Here is a 16158-nt window from a genome sequence, read left to right as displayed (position 1 = left end):
TTACTGCGCCTTTAAAAACCTGTCCGACGGTGCGGGCACGCAGTGCGCATGCTTGAGAATATAGGAAGTCGGTAATGGTGACGGGTGATGTGGACTTAAATCGGTCGAGAGCATCAGCGCGTCTGAAGAAGAACGAACAAACTCTTAAAGACGGACTCACGGATATGACGCGGGGTTTTTGAGAGGTGTCAGTTTCTCTGGACAGAGACAGAAAACACCCACAGTCCATAATGATGGCAGAATGCGATCCCACCGACGGCGAGCCGGAGAAAGGCGGTGGAGATTTAACACCGGAGGCGAACTTTCTCAATTCAGAGGTGCCCGCGGTCTTATTTGAAAAGACCCGGACGGTGCCGTCACTGGGACTTTCGCTTAACCCCGGGGCAGCGGTTCGTATCTCGGACTCGACGGAAAGCGTGCTGACGGAGCTGGAAGCGGACGGGTCTGGGGAAGAGGCGCTTCTGTTACCAGGACCTGCCGGGAATCTCTCACCGCGGGCTGGGAGAGAGAAAAGGACGCGAAGGAACAGACACAGTTCATCATCTGATAATCTGGCATCTCCAGGTGAGCTATATGAGCTGGATATCACTCATAATCTGATTAAACTGGCTCAAACTATAGGTGTCTTCACACACTTCGACACCTTTTGTTTTGCTTTTCAAACAAAATACATAGTTTTGATGTATATTTGTTTCAGTGCGATATTTCAGGTTTGCAAAAAGCAATTTTCTGTTACTACTTTTAAACAAAACAAAATCCACCCTATTTATGAAAGATAACACTACTGACCACGCCTTTATTTAAATATAGCCACTCCCCCTTTTTATTGTATAATCTGAGTTAAATTGGAGAAAGAACGCACACGGGACCAGTCTTCTCTGCATTAGTTTCCATAGCAACCGCGCGTGTTCTGTTTCTGTGAAAAGCAGTGTGTTCCTAAAAAAACAGCTGATATACTTTGGGGAACTTTGTAAGATGTTAAATCAAACAGAGAGGGGAGTTTTTGTTTTGTTTTTTTTCTTTGCCTCTTCCTAACACACACTGAACAAGTTTTAATGTAAAATAAATATATTAAATATTCTAAATTCACTCCCACACGTCTTGGCTATGTGCTGCCTGTTGTTACCCCATCTGCTTTATCTCAGAACATGGTCCGTTATGCAACCTTTCCAGAGTTCAGCTTACATGCTCTTTGAACTTGGAACACACATGCACAGGTGACACCACAGCAGCTGCTGGAATATCTACACAACTCTTGATACACATGCTTAACTGTTTCTGTGTGTTGTAACTTGCTGCATATATTTTCGTCTTTCCAGGTGCGTCTGACAATCTACTCACAAGATTGTTACCGAGTAGATGTGGAGTGCATTGACGCAATAAAGTTTCCTTGCAAATTAATAACAGGTTCATTTGAATGCGGATAAGCTAGAGAGCAGAAACACACTCTGCTTTCTCTTTGAGATCCACATCGAGCCTTCAGTGAAAGGGAAAACAATCATTAGGGTCTCTCTAAAGGGGTTGCATTGGCATTGCCAATTCCTACTTTAGGTATTATTAGAACTTCATCTCTGTGACGCTATTTCTTTTTTTATTTTATTTAAATTTTTAAATTTTTATAGGCATAATGAAATGTGCAAGTGTTTAACATATAGTTGTTAAATAAAAATGCTGCCAGAAATGAGACATTCTTTATTTACACGACAAAGTAATATGATTGATAACATCCAAAGATCATCACATAACATTTAAATAAAGCTTAAAATTGCAATGAAACAGAATCACAATGACAGATTTGTTTCTTCCATATTGACATAGCCTACACTTGGCCTAGAAATCTAGACGCACCCTAGCGGCAGCAAATTTCATTTTGCAGCCAGTGTCGTCTAGCAACTCTCCGATGGCTTGCGAGCTGGAAAAAACAAACTCTAGTCAGGCCAATCACATCGTGTATAGAGTTGGTGTGCGGGCTTAACATAATGGCGGCAGAGTTGCGACGGTTCCGCGTGAATTCCCTGCTTCTTGAAAACAAAGAAGGCTGCTGCTGTTGGCGAACAGCGGTCTTTTAAATCGGCTTTGGCCGCGACTCTGGAAGACTTGGAGTTAAGCTTTTCTTTGAGAAAAAAACAAAGAACGGCACTGAAGTCATTCTTAAAAAAGGAATATGTGTTTGGAGTTTTGCCGACCGGATACGGCAAAAGTTTAATCTATCAACTAGCTCCGCTAGTGGGAAAATGCTTTGGTTGGTTGTAGCGCTATCCTTTTGCGTGCAGAGGGAATTTGAAAGACAGCCGTTTATCCCGCCCCTCGGATTGAGCCCTGCCAATGGTGTGTTCCCAGACCCAACATCTTGATGTGGGTCTGGCTTGTCAGGCTAACATACACTGATAAGCCAAAACAATATGACTAGGCACAGATGAAGCAAATATCGTTGATCATACATCTCCTAATCTCCATCTCCTAATAATAAGGTGACATGTTAAGGTCTGGGTAGATAAGATGGTAATGCTCGGAAAGCGTCGAGACTCGACTTGAGCAAACAATTAGTTCTTGTAATCAACTTGTTGGATGCAGGAGAACTGGCCAGGAATAAAGATCTGAGTGAATTTGACAAGGGTCAATGTGACAAGCAGGATGGGGCTGGGAGGCGTGGGAACAGAGCAATGGCGCGAGTGCTAATGAGCGTAGAGCTTCACTGCCGTGCTCCTGGGTCTGTGAGGGGATGGAGGAGTTCGTCGTTCGCAGGAGGCCAGACCTGCTGCCGTCTGCCATGATGAGGAGGAGCCGGCAGAGCGAGGGAATGGGGAGCTTGCTGCCCGGCGCCTGTAGCCGGAGGAGCCATCGTCGTCCGTCAGGAAGCAGAGGAGTATGGAGCTGTCCACTGAGGAGCGTCCACTACCATCGCATGGCACTGCACTTAGCTGGTTGAGGACCAAGCGGCAGATTTTTTTTTTTTCTGTCTCTCCTCATCCTTCAGTCTCCTTTACTCTCGCTCGCCTTGTCTGTCCTTACCCCCAGGTGCTGTGTCCGTGAAGGCCCCCCTGGAGGGGGGGAGAGTAGAGCGGATACTCAAGGGTATATGTGGCTAGCAGAGCGAGGGCGAGCGCCTTGAGGACAGAGGGGCCGGTGGTGCGAGTGCTGCTAATGAGCGTCACCTGGGCGCCACACCGGTCTCGAGTCTCACAGACAGTGCAAGACGACAAAGGACCCAGGCCTGGACTATTTATGTTGTTTTATGTTTATGAGACAGTCATCCGTGAGGGGCTGTCGTTTTACTTTGGTTTTGTTGTTTGTTTATTTGTGTCATTAAACTTTACGTTGATAGTTCGCCGGTTCCCATCTCCTCCTTTCCTGAGCCTTTAAACTTCGCCAAATTGTTATGTAAAGGCGATTGGGTAAGGCATCTCTGAAACGGCAAGGCTTGTGGTTTGCTCTCAGTCAGCAGTGGTGAGAATTTACTAACAGTAGTCTGAGAAGCTACAAACCACAAACTGACGACTGGGTGTTGGGCACTCAAAGCTCATCGATGCACGAGCAATGAAGGCTATCCTGTCTGGTCCAAGTCAGCAGAAAGTCTACTGTAGCACAAGCCACACAATTTTTTTTTATGATAGTAATGGGAGTATTGTGTCACAACACACAATTCATTGCACTAGTACTCGCAATGTCTAGTCTTTTTGAAATCATGCAATTTTGGCAGCATGACCAAGACATCTGCACTTGCAGTTATTTATTTCAATGGATTTTTTACTAGACTCTTTCTGACTGTCCTTTTTTGTGTAAATGAGATCTCTCCGTATGCTCAGCATGCTTACAACATCAGTTTGATTTAAATATTGGAATGTTGAATGAATTTGGAAATAGCACAAGTACGTCTTAATTACACATTGAAGCTAAGATGAAGTCTTTAAAAATCAAGCTATTCTGATTATTGATATTTATGACATGCAGATATGTTTTCTGAGGTGTTTGTATGGGTGTGTCTGGTCTGTGTACGTACAAGAGAGGGAGAGTGTTCTTGTCTTCTAAATGTTTAATGGCCATCAGAGAGGTTCTGTCTGTGTCTAATGGACTCTCTTATTCACCCAGGGAAAGCTGCCCAGAGACGGTCAGCTGAGTGTGTGTGTGTATGAGTTTTACCTTTTAGAGCATATGTAGACCACTTTGTGTTAGTTTTACTGCAGTGTATGCATTCATTGTAGTGGATTCTGAAAAACGAATGTGAGTTTTGGTAAAATTCATTGTGAAATAAATAAATCTCCTTGACGTGTATGTGTGCGAGGCTTTGTTCATACTGCATTTTAAAAATAGATTTTTAGGACTTGCTGTCTATGCTGTCATTTTGCAAGTGACTTAATCTGATAATCTGTTTGTAGAGTGTAGCTGCATCGGTTGCTATAGTAATAATGCATGCATCTTGCAGATACAGCAAGGCTTTTTTCAACAGCTGAGAGCATCAAACCACTTTCCGATTTGGCTTTGATCAGGTTTGTTAACTTTGGGTTTCGTGTGGATTGTCAAAAAACAAAATCAGCTTGAATCATATTCATCAGTTTATGCTGCCTTTCTAAACAAAGCCTTAGTGAGCATGTTGTGTATGTAGTTCAGTTTTAGTAAGAGACATGCAGGCCCTCTCTACTTTAGTTTGGAATGGATGGTGACTGGATCTGATCATCAGTTGCCTCTATGCAGATCACATAGGACATGAGTGTGTGTGTTTGCATTAGGAATCCACAATGGTGTCACTACAAAAATAAATAAAAAATTCTTCCGTATTATAATATCCAAGTAAACATCTAATTAAAATGGATTTTCAAAATATAAAAACAATGTTGGGCAGTGATTTTGTTTTTTAATTAAATTGAAGCAGATCTAAATGTGAGTTTCAGCTGATTGTAAGAAACGGGGTTTATAAGCGGATGAAATGATTGGAGAAGTCCAGCATACATCACCAGAGAGAAGTCATTTCTTGGGAAGATCAAGTTTTTGATTAAGAATTAAATGCATGCCCTTGTAATTCAGAATTACAAGGGCATGCATTTAAAAAATGGAATTAAAATATAAAGGTAATCAAGCCAATTTGAAGGAATATGTAGAAGTCTTCTTTGTGGTGCATGCATTAAGAAATACTATAGTTCTTAGCTTGTACAGGAATTATACTAGCTATTCTGTTTAGTTTTTTTTTTTTTGTTGTTGGTCAAATTTTACAAAATGGGTATGAGAACCCACATTTTAAGCTGTCAAGACCTAGTACAGCACATGAAAACATTGCATTTGCTGGTCTTTAGATGAATCGCTTTGATATTGTACCTTTCATCTAATGCCTATATATTTTTCGCCTTTTTTGCACTCCAGAAATGCACAGTGTCCTTTTAATTTTTATCTTTTTGAAGGCTGGTTTGCAGACATGGCAAAAGTGTTTGACTAAATTGCATGCTCACTAGTGATTCAGCTTTGAAGCTTTGATTTCTAGGAGTAGGTTAAATTGTTCCAGATAAAAATGGCCTTGGGCATGAATTTCACTCTGATGGAAATTATTTAAAAAAAAAAAAAAAAAAATCCCCAAAACGTTCTGCTGTATGGCCTTTCGAGATGAGGGGACATATTTTCATATAAATGCAGACACAAATAAATATATTTGCTGCACTGTACATTTGACTCACTTTGTATTTGTGCATATAGGTAATAGCAGTGGAGATTTCAACCATTTCCCAGAAGACCCAGAGTTTGGAGAGATTATCCAAAGGGCGGAGCAGGCGATAGAAAATGGCGTATTTCCTGAACGCATCTCGCAAGGATCCAGTGGAAGCTACTTTGTCAAGGATCCTAAAGGGGTATGTGTATTTAAATGGGTGTTGAGATTGTCCCTAAGAAAATCAAGTTTAAACGCCATAACAGAAGAACATTACATTTAATCATTTAGCAGATACTTTTGTCCAAAGCGATTTACAAGTAAGGTGAACAATAGAAGCAGTTGAATCAACAAAAGAACAATAATATGCAAGTACAAAATGTAAAGACTCAGATCATTCCACCAGCAGGGAACAGTCAAGGTAAAGGTCTGTGAAAGGGATTTTGTGCCTCTTTGGGATTGGCTCCACATGGCGCTGTTCACTTGCAGAACACACGCTTCTGGAGGGCATATAAGTTTGAAGTAGTAAGTTTAGGATATAGGGGTGCAGAGCCAGTGAAATTTGATGTGCCTTGAATTTGATGCGAGCGGCTATTGGCAGCCAGTGCAAATTGATGAAGAGAGGCGTGACGTACTCTTTTTGGTTTGTAAAAGATCACTCTTGCTGCTGCATTCTGGAGCAGTTGCAGAGGTTTGACAGTGCATGCTGGAAGGCCTGCCAAAAGAGCATTACAATATTTTCCAGCCTGGCTTGGACAACGAGTTGTGTAGCATTCTCCGATAGGAAGGTATACTTCCTAATGTGGTATAAGGCAAGTCTGCAGGACAGGGTAGTTCTAGCAATGTGGTCTGTGAAGTTTAGCTAATCAAACACAGCTCCAAGGTTCCTGGTTGTCCTGGAAGGATTTATGGATGATGAGCCTAGCTGAATTGAGAAGTTGTGATTTAAGTGTTCAGTTGGCCGAAACCACAAACAATTCTGTCTTGGCAAGGTTAAGTTGAAGGTGATGGTCCTCCATCCAGCAAAAATATCTGTTAGGCAGGCTGAGATGCGAGCAGCAACCGTCGGATCATCCGGCTGAAATGAGAGGTAGAGTTGTGTGTCATCAGCATAGCAGTGAAGTGAATAGCCATGTCTCTGGATGACAGATCCTAGTGATGTCAAGTAAATGAAGAAGAGAAGTAGTCCAAGCACTGAGCCCTGAGGCACCCCAGAAGCTAGATGTTGCGACTTTGACACCTCACCCCTCCAAGATACCCTGAAGGACCTATCTGAGAGTTAAGACTTGAACCACTGGAGTGCTGTTCTGAGATGCCAATTGTCATGAGGGTTTATAGGAAGATCTGGTGGTTAACTGTGTCAAAAGCAGCAAAAAGATCCAGCAAAATGAGGATTGGTGATTTAGAAGCTGCTCTTGCCAGTCTCAGAGCTTCAATAACTGAGAAGGGCAGTCTCAGTTGAGTGGCTGCTTTTGAAACCAGACTGGTTGCTGTCTAGAGGGTTTTGTGTGAGAAGAACAATAACATTGACAAAGTTCCCATCAGCAGTGGAAAAACATAATGTAGATGATGAATTACAAGAAGTGTTTCTTAGGGTGCTTTCACACTAGTTCTTTTAGTCTGCACCTGGGTTCTATTGTTGTCAGATTTCGGTTAATTTGTATGTGAACGCTGATTTCCGAAACTCGTGTGCGAACCTGTGAACTGTACCAGAGTTCGCATTGGTCTGTGGTATGGTTCATGTGAACTCTAGGGCGGTTCGGTGCTGATATAAAGGCAGTTTTACTCAATTTATGATATTTAATTAAAAACAAAACAAAAAAACACCTCAAAAATGTGTGTTATCACTACTTTCCTGTCAAGCATGACTGACGCAATGTAAGCAGAGATAATGTATATCTCATTTCTGCTCACCTTAAGCACAAATGGACTACTGCTTTCTTTAGAAAATTTGCAGTAACCTACATTTGAGGCAGATAGACTCAAGTGCTGTTATGTGCTGACGCTTTGAAAGCAAAACCAAAGGTTCAAAAACCAAAATATAATAGTGAGTTGAGCAACGCTATGCATTTTGCCGCCACCTCCTGCATCATCTCACCATGCAAAGAGTAAACAGCTGCTGCTTTTGATGCAAACGCACTGCGGTTCAGATCCAAATAATATATTGTGAACACAATCCAGCAGGGGGGGGGGGGGGGAGCAATCGAACCAAGCGTGAAAGCACCCTAAGAGCACTAAGCTTTTTACAGTATGATTTATAGTAGTTGCATTCAAATCTAGTTAAATGTGATTTTTTTTTTTTTTTTTTTCTTCTATCTTATCTTCTTTAGAAAATCATTGGTGTATTTAAACCAAAATCAGAGGAGCCTTATGGTCACTTAAATCCTAAATGGACCAAATATTTCCATAAAGTCTGCTGCCCGTGCTGTTTTGGCCGTGGCTGCCTCATTCCTAACCAGGGCTACCTCTCTGAGGCAGCTGCCTCACTCGTGGACCAAAAACTGGGTTTGGGGATTGTACCCAAAACTAAGGTGAGGAGGATGGGCATTATAGAGGCATTTCAGTTTACGTTAATATAAAGCTTTGATTTTGGAATTAAGAGCCAAACATTTTTTTTTTCTTTTCTTTCAAGGTTGTAAATTTGTCAAGTGAGACTTTTCACTATAGTGCAATTGACCGTGCCAAATCCCGTGGTAAGAAATATGCCCTGGAGAAAGTCCCCAAAGTTGGACGGCGGTTTCACAGAGTCGGCCTTCCTCCAAAGGTAACACCTCATAGTAATTCCATCCCCATTTTCTAAAAGGGATAGTTCTTAAAATGAAAATTGTCCAAACTTATTTTCTTGTGTGGAACACAAAAGGAAATACTTTATTAATTTGTACACTGATCTTTTCTGTATAACAAAAGCATAACTTTACACTTTAATCTAGGTTTTTTGAAGCCATACGATATTTGCTGAAATGTTTCGCTGTAGCTCTAAAATCTCATTCGCACTTTGTGCCCAAGTTTGTGACCAAACTTTTTAGATATTAAACCTGCCTTGACACTTGATGTTTGAATGCATGGAAGAAAATTGAGAGCAGCAGAGGGCAAGATTTTCAGCAGTATTGATTTGTTCTCTCTTGTGTAGGTGGGCTCATTTCAGCTGTTTGTGGAGGGCTATCATGAAGCAGACTACTGGCTGAGGAAGTTTGAGGCAGAGCCTCTTCCAGAGAACATGAGGAAGCAGCTTCAGTCTCAGTTTGAGAGGCTGGTGGTGTTGGATTATGTGATCAGAAACACAGGTACCCAATACTGATGTATGAGTTATGAAGTATAATGCCTATGTTCTTGAATCTATTCCCTTTCAAATCTTTACCATGGTAACCATAGTCACTACTGTCAAAAAAAGAGAAAGTACATTTTTATACTTTTTGGAGGGTAATTTATGATTTTATTACTATGGTATTTTGGTTGCCGGTAAACTGTGGTTGCCATGGTTTTTTTCTTTTCACAGCTAGGCTTTACATTATCTTTCTTCATTTCCTGTTTTTCTACCTCCCACACAATACAAATGTGCCTTATTTTTTTAGCACAACATGTTATTCCCATATAAAAGAAATGCTAATTGTTTACTGTGCCTTTGAAAAGGAAATCTGACATCTCTTATGTGGCTTCTTCAGACAGAGGGAACGATAACTGGTTGATCAAGTATGAGAAGCCAGGCGATGGAGAGCTGACAGAGAAGGTGAGCTGGGGGATATTTATAGAGCTCTTCTGCTGGGCAGCTCGAAGAAAATGCCATGACTGAGAACCATGTGTACTATGTGCTGTAATGGAAGCAGGCAAATGCAGGGGTGTCCTATTTTTTTATATGCCAAATGAGCATATGTATAGTATACTAAAATATATTTAATTAAACCTATTGAGGTGTAATGTTATATCAAAATATTGCGACGTAAAATGTGACGATATGTATCGGTAATGTGAACAATATGCATCGTGATATAGACTCAGCTTAAGCCTGGTTCACACGGGACGATTTAAAAATTGTCGGCCGATTTTTCCAAACCTGAGAGACCCCACACACAGCGATTTAAAAAAAATCAGGGGTCTAACAGTTTTGGTCGTACGGTGTGTGGTACGCAGCCACACGGCAAAATCAACACATCACACACGAACCGATTTGACTTCCCGGTGCTTCCTCGCCGCCTCGTCACCTCGCTTACTGTTTGGCTACACGCCACAGTCCACAGGCCACGTGCTCATTTGTCCCCGGGGGACACCACACACGAGGAGAAATCGGGCCAAAAAAATCCAACATGTTGGATATCCCCGATTTGAGATTGGAGCGGTCCCGACGTCCTTCCGAGCAGACGAGAGCAGTCTTAACACACCACACACGGCAGGAATATCTGATCAGATTATTTTATGATAATCGGAGCATCCTTAAGATTGTCGGAAGGGGTGAATCGGGGCTAAAATCGGCCTAATTATCCTGCCGTGTGAACCAGGCTTTACTGTATTTATAAGGTATAGTTCACCCAAAAAGTCTGTCATGTCTATACTCACCCTCATGTCACTTTAAACCTATAAGGTTTTCGTTCATCTTCCAAACACAAATGAAGAAATTTCTGTCCCTCTATTTAAAGTCCATTCCTCTAAAACTTAAAACTTCCAAAAAAAAAGGTCACGAAGGCATCATAAAAATAATCAGTCAAACGGCTTATCCTAGTCTTCTGAAGAGACATTATCGCTTTATATGATGAATAGATTTACATCACACATACTGTAGGAAACACGGACTGTCAAATGTTCTTGCGAGAATGACGTGAATACATTGTCGGAACATTTAAATCACTATCACATTTTTAGTTTTAGTAGTATGATGATTCAGAACATTTTAGGTGGTTTATTCTTATGTAAGTGCATTAATAGAGGCAGAGACAGGAGATAGAGAGCACCGTTGTGCTGCTTGTGTAAGAGGTCCAACAACTGAAAGTGCGAGTGTAATGTGTGAGAGAAAAAAAGAGCAGAGTTTTAGTGATATTACTTCATTAAATGTTGAATATAATGTATAATACTGCAATGGGGGAATATTTGTGTCTTGATGATGCCAAATGTCTAATTTTACTAGTTAAAAAGGGCCTACATTATTTGAAATATGTAGTTAGTGACAGAGTGAAAGCATATGTGTCTAACATATTCATGATTCTGAAGCTAAAAATGTAGAATTGTTTATTCTGGTGTCACCATTGCCCTGTGCACTGCCTATTTAAGTCCACCCCGTAATTCCAAGTTTAGCATTTTAATCAACAGTACTTTAACTTTTTACTATATATCTTAGACGGAACAGGAAAAAAACTCTTTATTTTTGCTTAAAGTATCACGATAGTATCATATTACGATTTCAGTACCGCGTTAGTATCGTATTGTGACGAGTGTATTGTTACACCCCTAATGTATACATGGTATCTCTTAGTAAACAGTTCTTTTCATATTCACAGTAAAGCTCTGTAAACATAGCACCACGTCAAACAAGACTTATTCAGTATTGCGAAAGCAACTGTGTTGGAGTCCTTTATTTCTATTTGGTTAAGTTGCTGCAAAGGTTAAATTAATGTAATGATTGTTTCTCAGTCCAACACTAATGCTGAGTTTCTCTTCCATGTCTCTTTTCAGGAATCTGAATGGACTGACCCAAAAGACTCGGCCATAAAGATTGCAGCTATAGATAATGGTTTGGCCTTCCCTTTTAAACACCCTGACGAGTGGAGAGCATGTAAGGATTTTTTTTTACATTTCATTCTAATATGCTGACTTGATGCTCGGGAAACACTTCGAAAACAGTCGTGCTGCTTATCTTTTTTTTTTTTTTTTTTTTTTTTTTTTGTGTGTGTGTGTAAACTGATGCATTTATTTTTTAAGGATTCTTTGATTAATAGTAAGTTCAAAATAGCTGTATTTATTTGAAATGGAAATCATTTGTAACATAATACATGTCTTTACTGTCACTTTCAATCAATTTAAATGCGTCCTTGCTCTATAAAAGTATTAATTTCTTAGAGGTTTTTAAACAACACTAAAGAAGTTCCCATATATGCTCAGTTTATTTTTGTTTACCAAGCTCATTTAAAATATTTAAGCATAATACAACATAAATACAGTCTAGTATGTCCAGATTTTACTGAATGAATAATTGGTCTTTGTTTTGGTGCATGTAGATCCGTTCCACTGGGCTTGGTTGCCTCAGGCCAAAGTGCCCTTCACCCAGGAGACCAGAGACCTTGTGCTCTCACGCATTTCTGACATGAACTTTGTACAGGACCTCTGTGAGGACCTTTATGAGATGTTCAAAGTAGGTAATCTAATGTACCTGTATTCTTACCATTCAAGGCATTGAATTTGTTATAGAAGTGTTGCTTTGGCTGTAGTTTATTTAGAGACTCAACTTCTAGGACAGGGCTTTAGCAGGCTGTCAGTCCGGTTTCTGTTAGCAAGTTGAAGCTCAGCATGCTGTCAGCACACTAAAACCCTTAAAGAAGCTGCATCACTAAATTCATCCCATTTTAAGTGGCTCTGCTAAAAATATTCCTGCTAAAATTCACAAAACCAAGAAAAAGTGTCTATAAATCATTAACTGATCCCTCTAAGCGACCTGACCTCATAAATCTGTTTTCTATGATGTCGGTATAATCTTACTCAATCTTACTCTATGCATTAATTAGCAAGAATCTTAGTATGGATTAATGTTCTTTTAAGTTAAATGAGTTTTCACATGAACCACTCTGTGTTTTCAGACGGATAAAGGGTTTGACAAAACCATGTTTGAGAAACAGATGTCCGTTATGAGAGGACAGGTAAGTTTTATGCTTTGGAATTATTGTTTTACAATGCTTTCTCTGCAGTTCTGTTCTCACATGTTTCATTCTCACTAAATGCTGGAGCTCTTCACAATGAAAAATTCACAGCTAACGTATAATTCGGGAAGCTATTTTCACCCTATCACTGCTGAGATGTAGATCTGAATTTAGACCTCATATTTTGCAATGTCAAGTTAAAGATTGTCTCTATTAGTTTTTTTCTGCATATGTTCAGACTTACTTTGTCTTGTGTTCTCTATGCTATTATACATTTAAAAGATCGGGGTCGGTAAGATCATTTTTTTTGAAGAAGATAATTTTCTTTTATGCTCACCAAGGTTGCATTTATTTGATTTAAGAAAAAAGTCATATTGTGAAATATTATTACAATCTAAAATGAACATTTCTATGTGTATATATTTTAAAATGTAATTCATTCCTGTAAAGGCAAAGCTGAATTTTCTGCAGACATTACTCCAGTCCTCAGTGTCACATGATCCTTCAGAAATCACTCTGTTGATTTGATGCTCAAGAAATATTTATTATTATTAGAAAGAACCGTTTTTTTTTTTTTTTTTTTTCCCAAGATTCTTTGAGTTTAGAAAAACCCGTTCTATTCTAGCTTCATGCTTTATTATTTTTTATCAACACTTGACTGGGTTTTCATAAAAAAAAAAGCTGAGAAAATTATATTTTTGACAAAGACTACATCTGGATCAAATTCACAAATATGATCAAAACCTAGATGGAGTAGATCGAGTCCATCAACACTCCCGAATCTTCAGTCCAATAGCTTGTCCTGGGTCGACATTTCATTCATAACATTAGGCAGTTTATGCTGTTTAATGTTGATCGTGTATTTTTACATATGCATATGATATCGCTTGTTTGTGCATCATCTTTGCGTGTGTTTTGATCAGGAGATTCAGTACTCTTTCAGAAGATGCTTAATAGCGCCTCCTACCGAATAACAGTGAAAACAAACACGAAAAGCCGGAAAATTCCGTCAATGGCAGGGAACCGTTGTCTCATAAATGATGGAAAATTACATCAAAAAGAGTTAATGCAGGGTTGGGGTCACTTTTGATCAATTTAATGCATCCTTGATGAATAAAAGTGTTAAGTTAATTTTTTTATTAATTTCAAAATGTTTGAACAGAAGTGTATGTAGTATTAGGCAAACTGATTAATTGGAGTTGATTAGGAAGTGTTATTGTGTTGTAAGAGCTGCTTAAAACCCCCTGCTTTATGTAAAACTGTACTTGCCTGTTCTTCTCAAATAGATCTTAAACCTGACCCAGGCTTTGAAAGATGTGAAGAGCCCCATCCAGTTGGTGCAGATGCCCCGTGTGGTGGTGGAGAGGAGCCGTGGAGGAGGCCAGGGTCGTGTTGTCCAATTGGGCAATGCTTTTACCCAGACGTTTCACTGCAAGAGACCCTTTTTCACCTCCTGGTAAAGGGACCTCACAGAGAGGATGAAGAGTGTGCCCTATCTTTGATGGTTAGGGCATATTCAGACACTGGATGGAGAACTTTCTGATAAGGACTTGATGGATGAATGTAGCAAAGGGAGAGACTTAAAAGACTGCACGGAGGATCTGAGGCCTTTTGTTTTCCTGAGCCTTTTCCCAGAATTCTCCTCTTCAGCTCACTATGGCTGTCAAGTTGGAATGTCAAAAGGGAATCGTTCTTTGAAAATGTTGAAGTAATGTCGTGACAGCCTTTCTCAACTGCCAATTATTTTATAAGTATAAATATAGATATTATAAATGAAGAATGATGCTTAAATAATTTAAACTTGAAAAAAAAAAATGCTTGAATGTAACCTGCAAGTTTACATTTTACACGTCTCCTGAGCACATTTCAACACCAAGGAACTCTGGTGACCGTGGTATTTAATATGATGAATGTATTTGCTGATTATGTAACAGGAAGCTGGTGACGGCATATACATTGTTAAAGGTGGGTGCTTTGAATCCCCTGGTAAAAGTATAATTCCAAAAGGTTGTTTTCTCTTTCACACAATCCTGTGTATGCATCTTGGACTTTGTATTCCAGCTGAACGGTTGCTAGAGCAGAGCTGTATATTAAAAATGAAGTGAATAAAAAATAAAGCTTTGGGATTGGTTAAAAAATGACCTAGTGTTTGTTTATTTTTTACGTTTTTGATTTGTTTGATGTAGTTGATCATCCCTTTAAGCCAGGGGAGGGGCTTTTTTGCATGTAAAAAATAAAATAAAAAATTCCTCATTCCAAATCAGCAAGTTTTTAACTACCTGTGGTGAAAACTGTTTGAGGGGAGAAAAAGTGAAAGTGTTTATTTTTTTTATTTTTTTTAATGAAATAAATGTTTTTTCCTTCAATTCTCTTACCCTGGAAATCCAGAGTTCTCGCGAGAGCACAAGTTGAATATGCTCAGCGAGTTTACTCTAGCGTCGAGTAATGATGCTCATTAAATATGCCCTTGTATCCGAGCTGCACCAATCACATCGGCTTATCTGATATAGGCGGGCTAAACAGATGACGACAACGTTGTGACGTCGAAGTCATTAGTAAACATTGCAAGATGGCTGGATGAACACCAGTTGTTTGAAACTGCTTTGGCCGCTACAATGAACGAGTTAGACTTGGCTTTTTATCTAAAAGAGGAACAGAAGACGGCGCTCGAATCCTTCCTTTGCAAGAAGGGCGTTTTTGCTGTTTTGCAGACCAGATACGGCAAGAGTCGAATCTACCATTTAGCTTTGCTGGTAGCTAAGCGTATGGGGCTTGTTGTGATTGGTCGTAGTGTTATCCAATTGCGTGCAGTGAGATTTTCAAATGCATGCTTGGTGCCGCCCCTCGAGCTGGGCGATTTTCATTAGTCGATGCCAGACCATTAATCTTTCAGATTTAGGTCTGGATTTCCAGGCTACAATTCTCTAGTATTCACTCAAAAATGGTCAGAACACTTTGACCCACGGTTGAGTAGATCTCAACCTTTTTGACTTCATGCCCTCCCCCACCCCAACCCCCGTCACATTTTATATCCAATAAAACAATTTTAGATCTTGGCATGAATAGAAAGAGAGTGGCATTTTTAACATTGAGTGACATGGCTTCTGACGCACAGAAGCCGATGGCACATGTCGCTGTGATTGGCACATTCAGAGGTGTAACGGACATAGGACAGAAAGAGCTGTGCATGTAAACCTCACTCCGCTGGCCTCAAGAGGCACACTAGCGACAGCGGGTTTTAGCGTCCTTGTTAGCATGCCCGTCTACCATGCTGGTTCGAATCCCACTCAGAGCGGGTTGAGTTGGACCGGTTTCATTTGGTGCCGTGACCCGGATGAGAGTGAGGTTTAGGAGGGGTGAGTATAGCGGACGTAGGCCAGTAAGAGCCGTGCCTGACACCTACCGTTGTGCTTGCAGCATCATCCAAAAATAAACGGACAGTGATTTAATATTCGTAGTGACTTACTACTGTATATGATAGCTTCATTTGTTGCGTTTCCTAAAATGGGCAGTTTGCGTGATCAACAACATTGGAATTACATATAACACTTAACCAGGATCTGAGTGGCACTTGACACAAATTGAACATGTTTGAAATTTGAAAACTTTTTATACACTGTAAAAAAAAAAAAAATGATATGACCACACCACATATATTTTTACATTACTGTAACTCATCAAAATAAG

At 40.0% G+C, this 16158-nt stretch overlaps 1 protein-coding gene across 1 annotated transcript; it reads left to right on the top strand.

The window, feature by feature from the left end:
- The first annotated feature begins 54 nt into the window (after positions 1-54).
- On the top strand, positions 55-14603 carry pi4k2b (phosphatidylinositol 4-kinase type 2 beta). Its single transcript, XM_079864741.1, has 10 exons — positions 55-564; positions 5683-5834; positions 7963-8163; positions 8265-8396; positions 8763-8916; positions 9295-9359; positions 11294-11393; positions 11836-11969; positions 12412-12471; positions 13758-14603. The coding sequence occupies exons 1-10, from the start codon at positions 231-233 to the stop codon at positions 13929-13931; spliced, it is 1506 nt and encodes a 501-aa protein (XP_079720867.1). The 5' UTR covers positions 55-230; the 3' UTR covers positions 13932-14603.
- The last annotated feature ends 1555 nt before the right edge of the window (positions 14604-16158 follow it).

This window comes from Squalius cephalus (assembly GCF_949319135.1).
Source record: "Squalius cephalus genome assembly, chromosome: 2".
In the NCBI taxonomy this organism is placed as follows: Eukaryota; Metazoa; Chordata; class Actinopteri; order Cypriniformes; family Leuciscidae; genus Squalius; species Squalius cephalus.
This window is presented reverse-complemented; position numbering and strand designations above follow the sequence as displayed.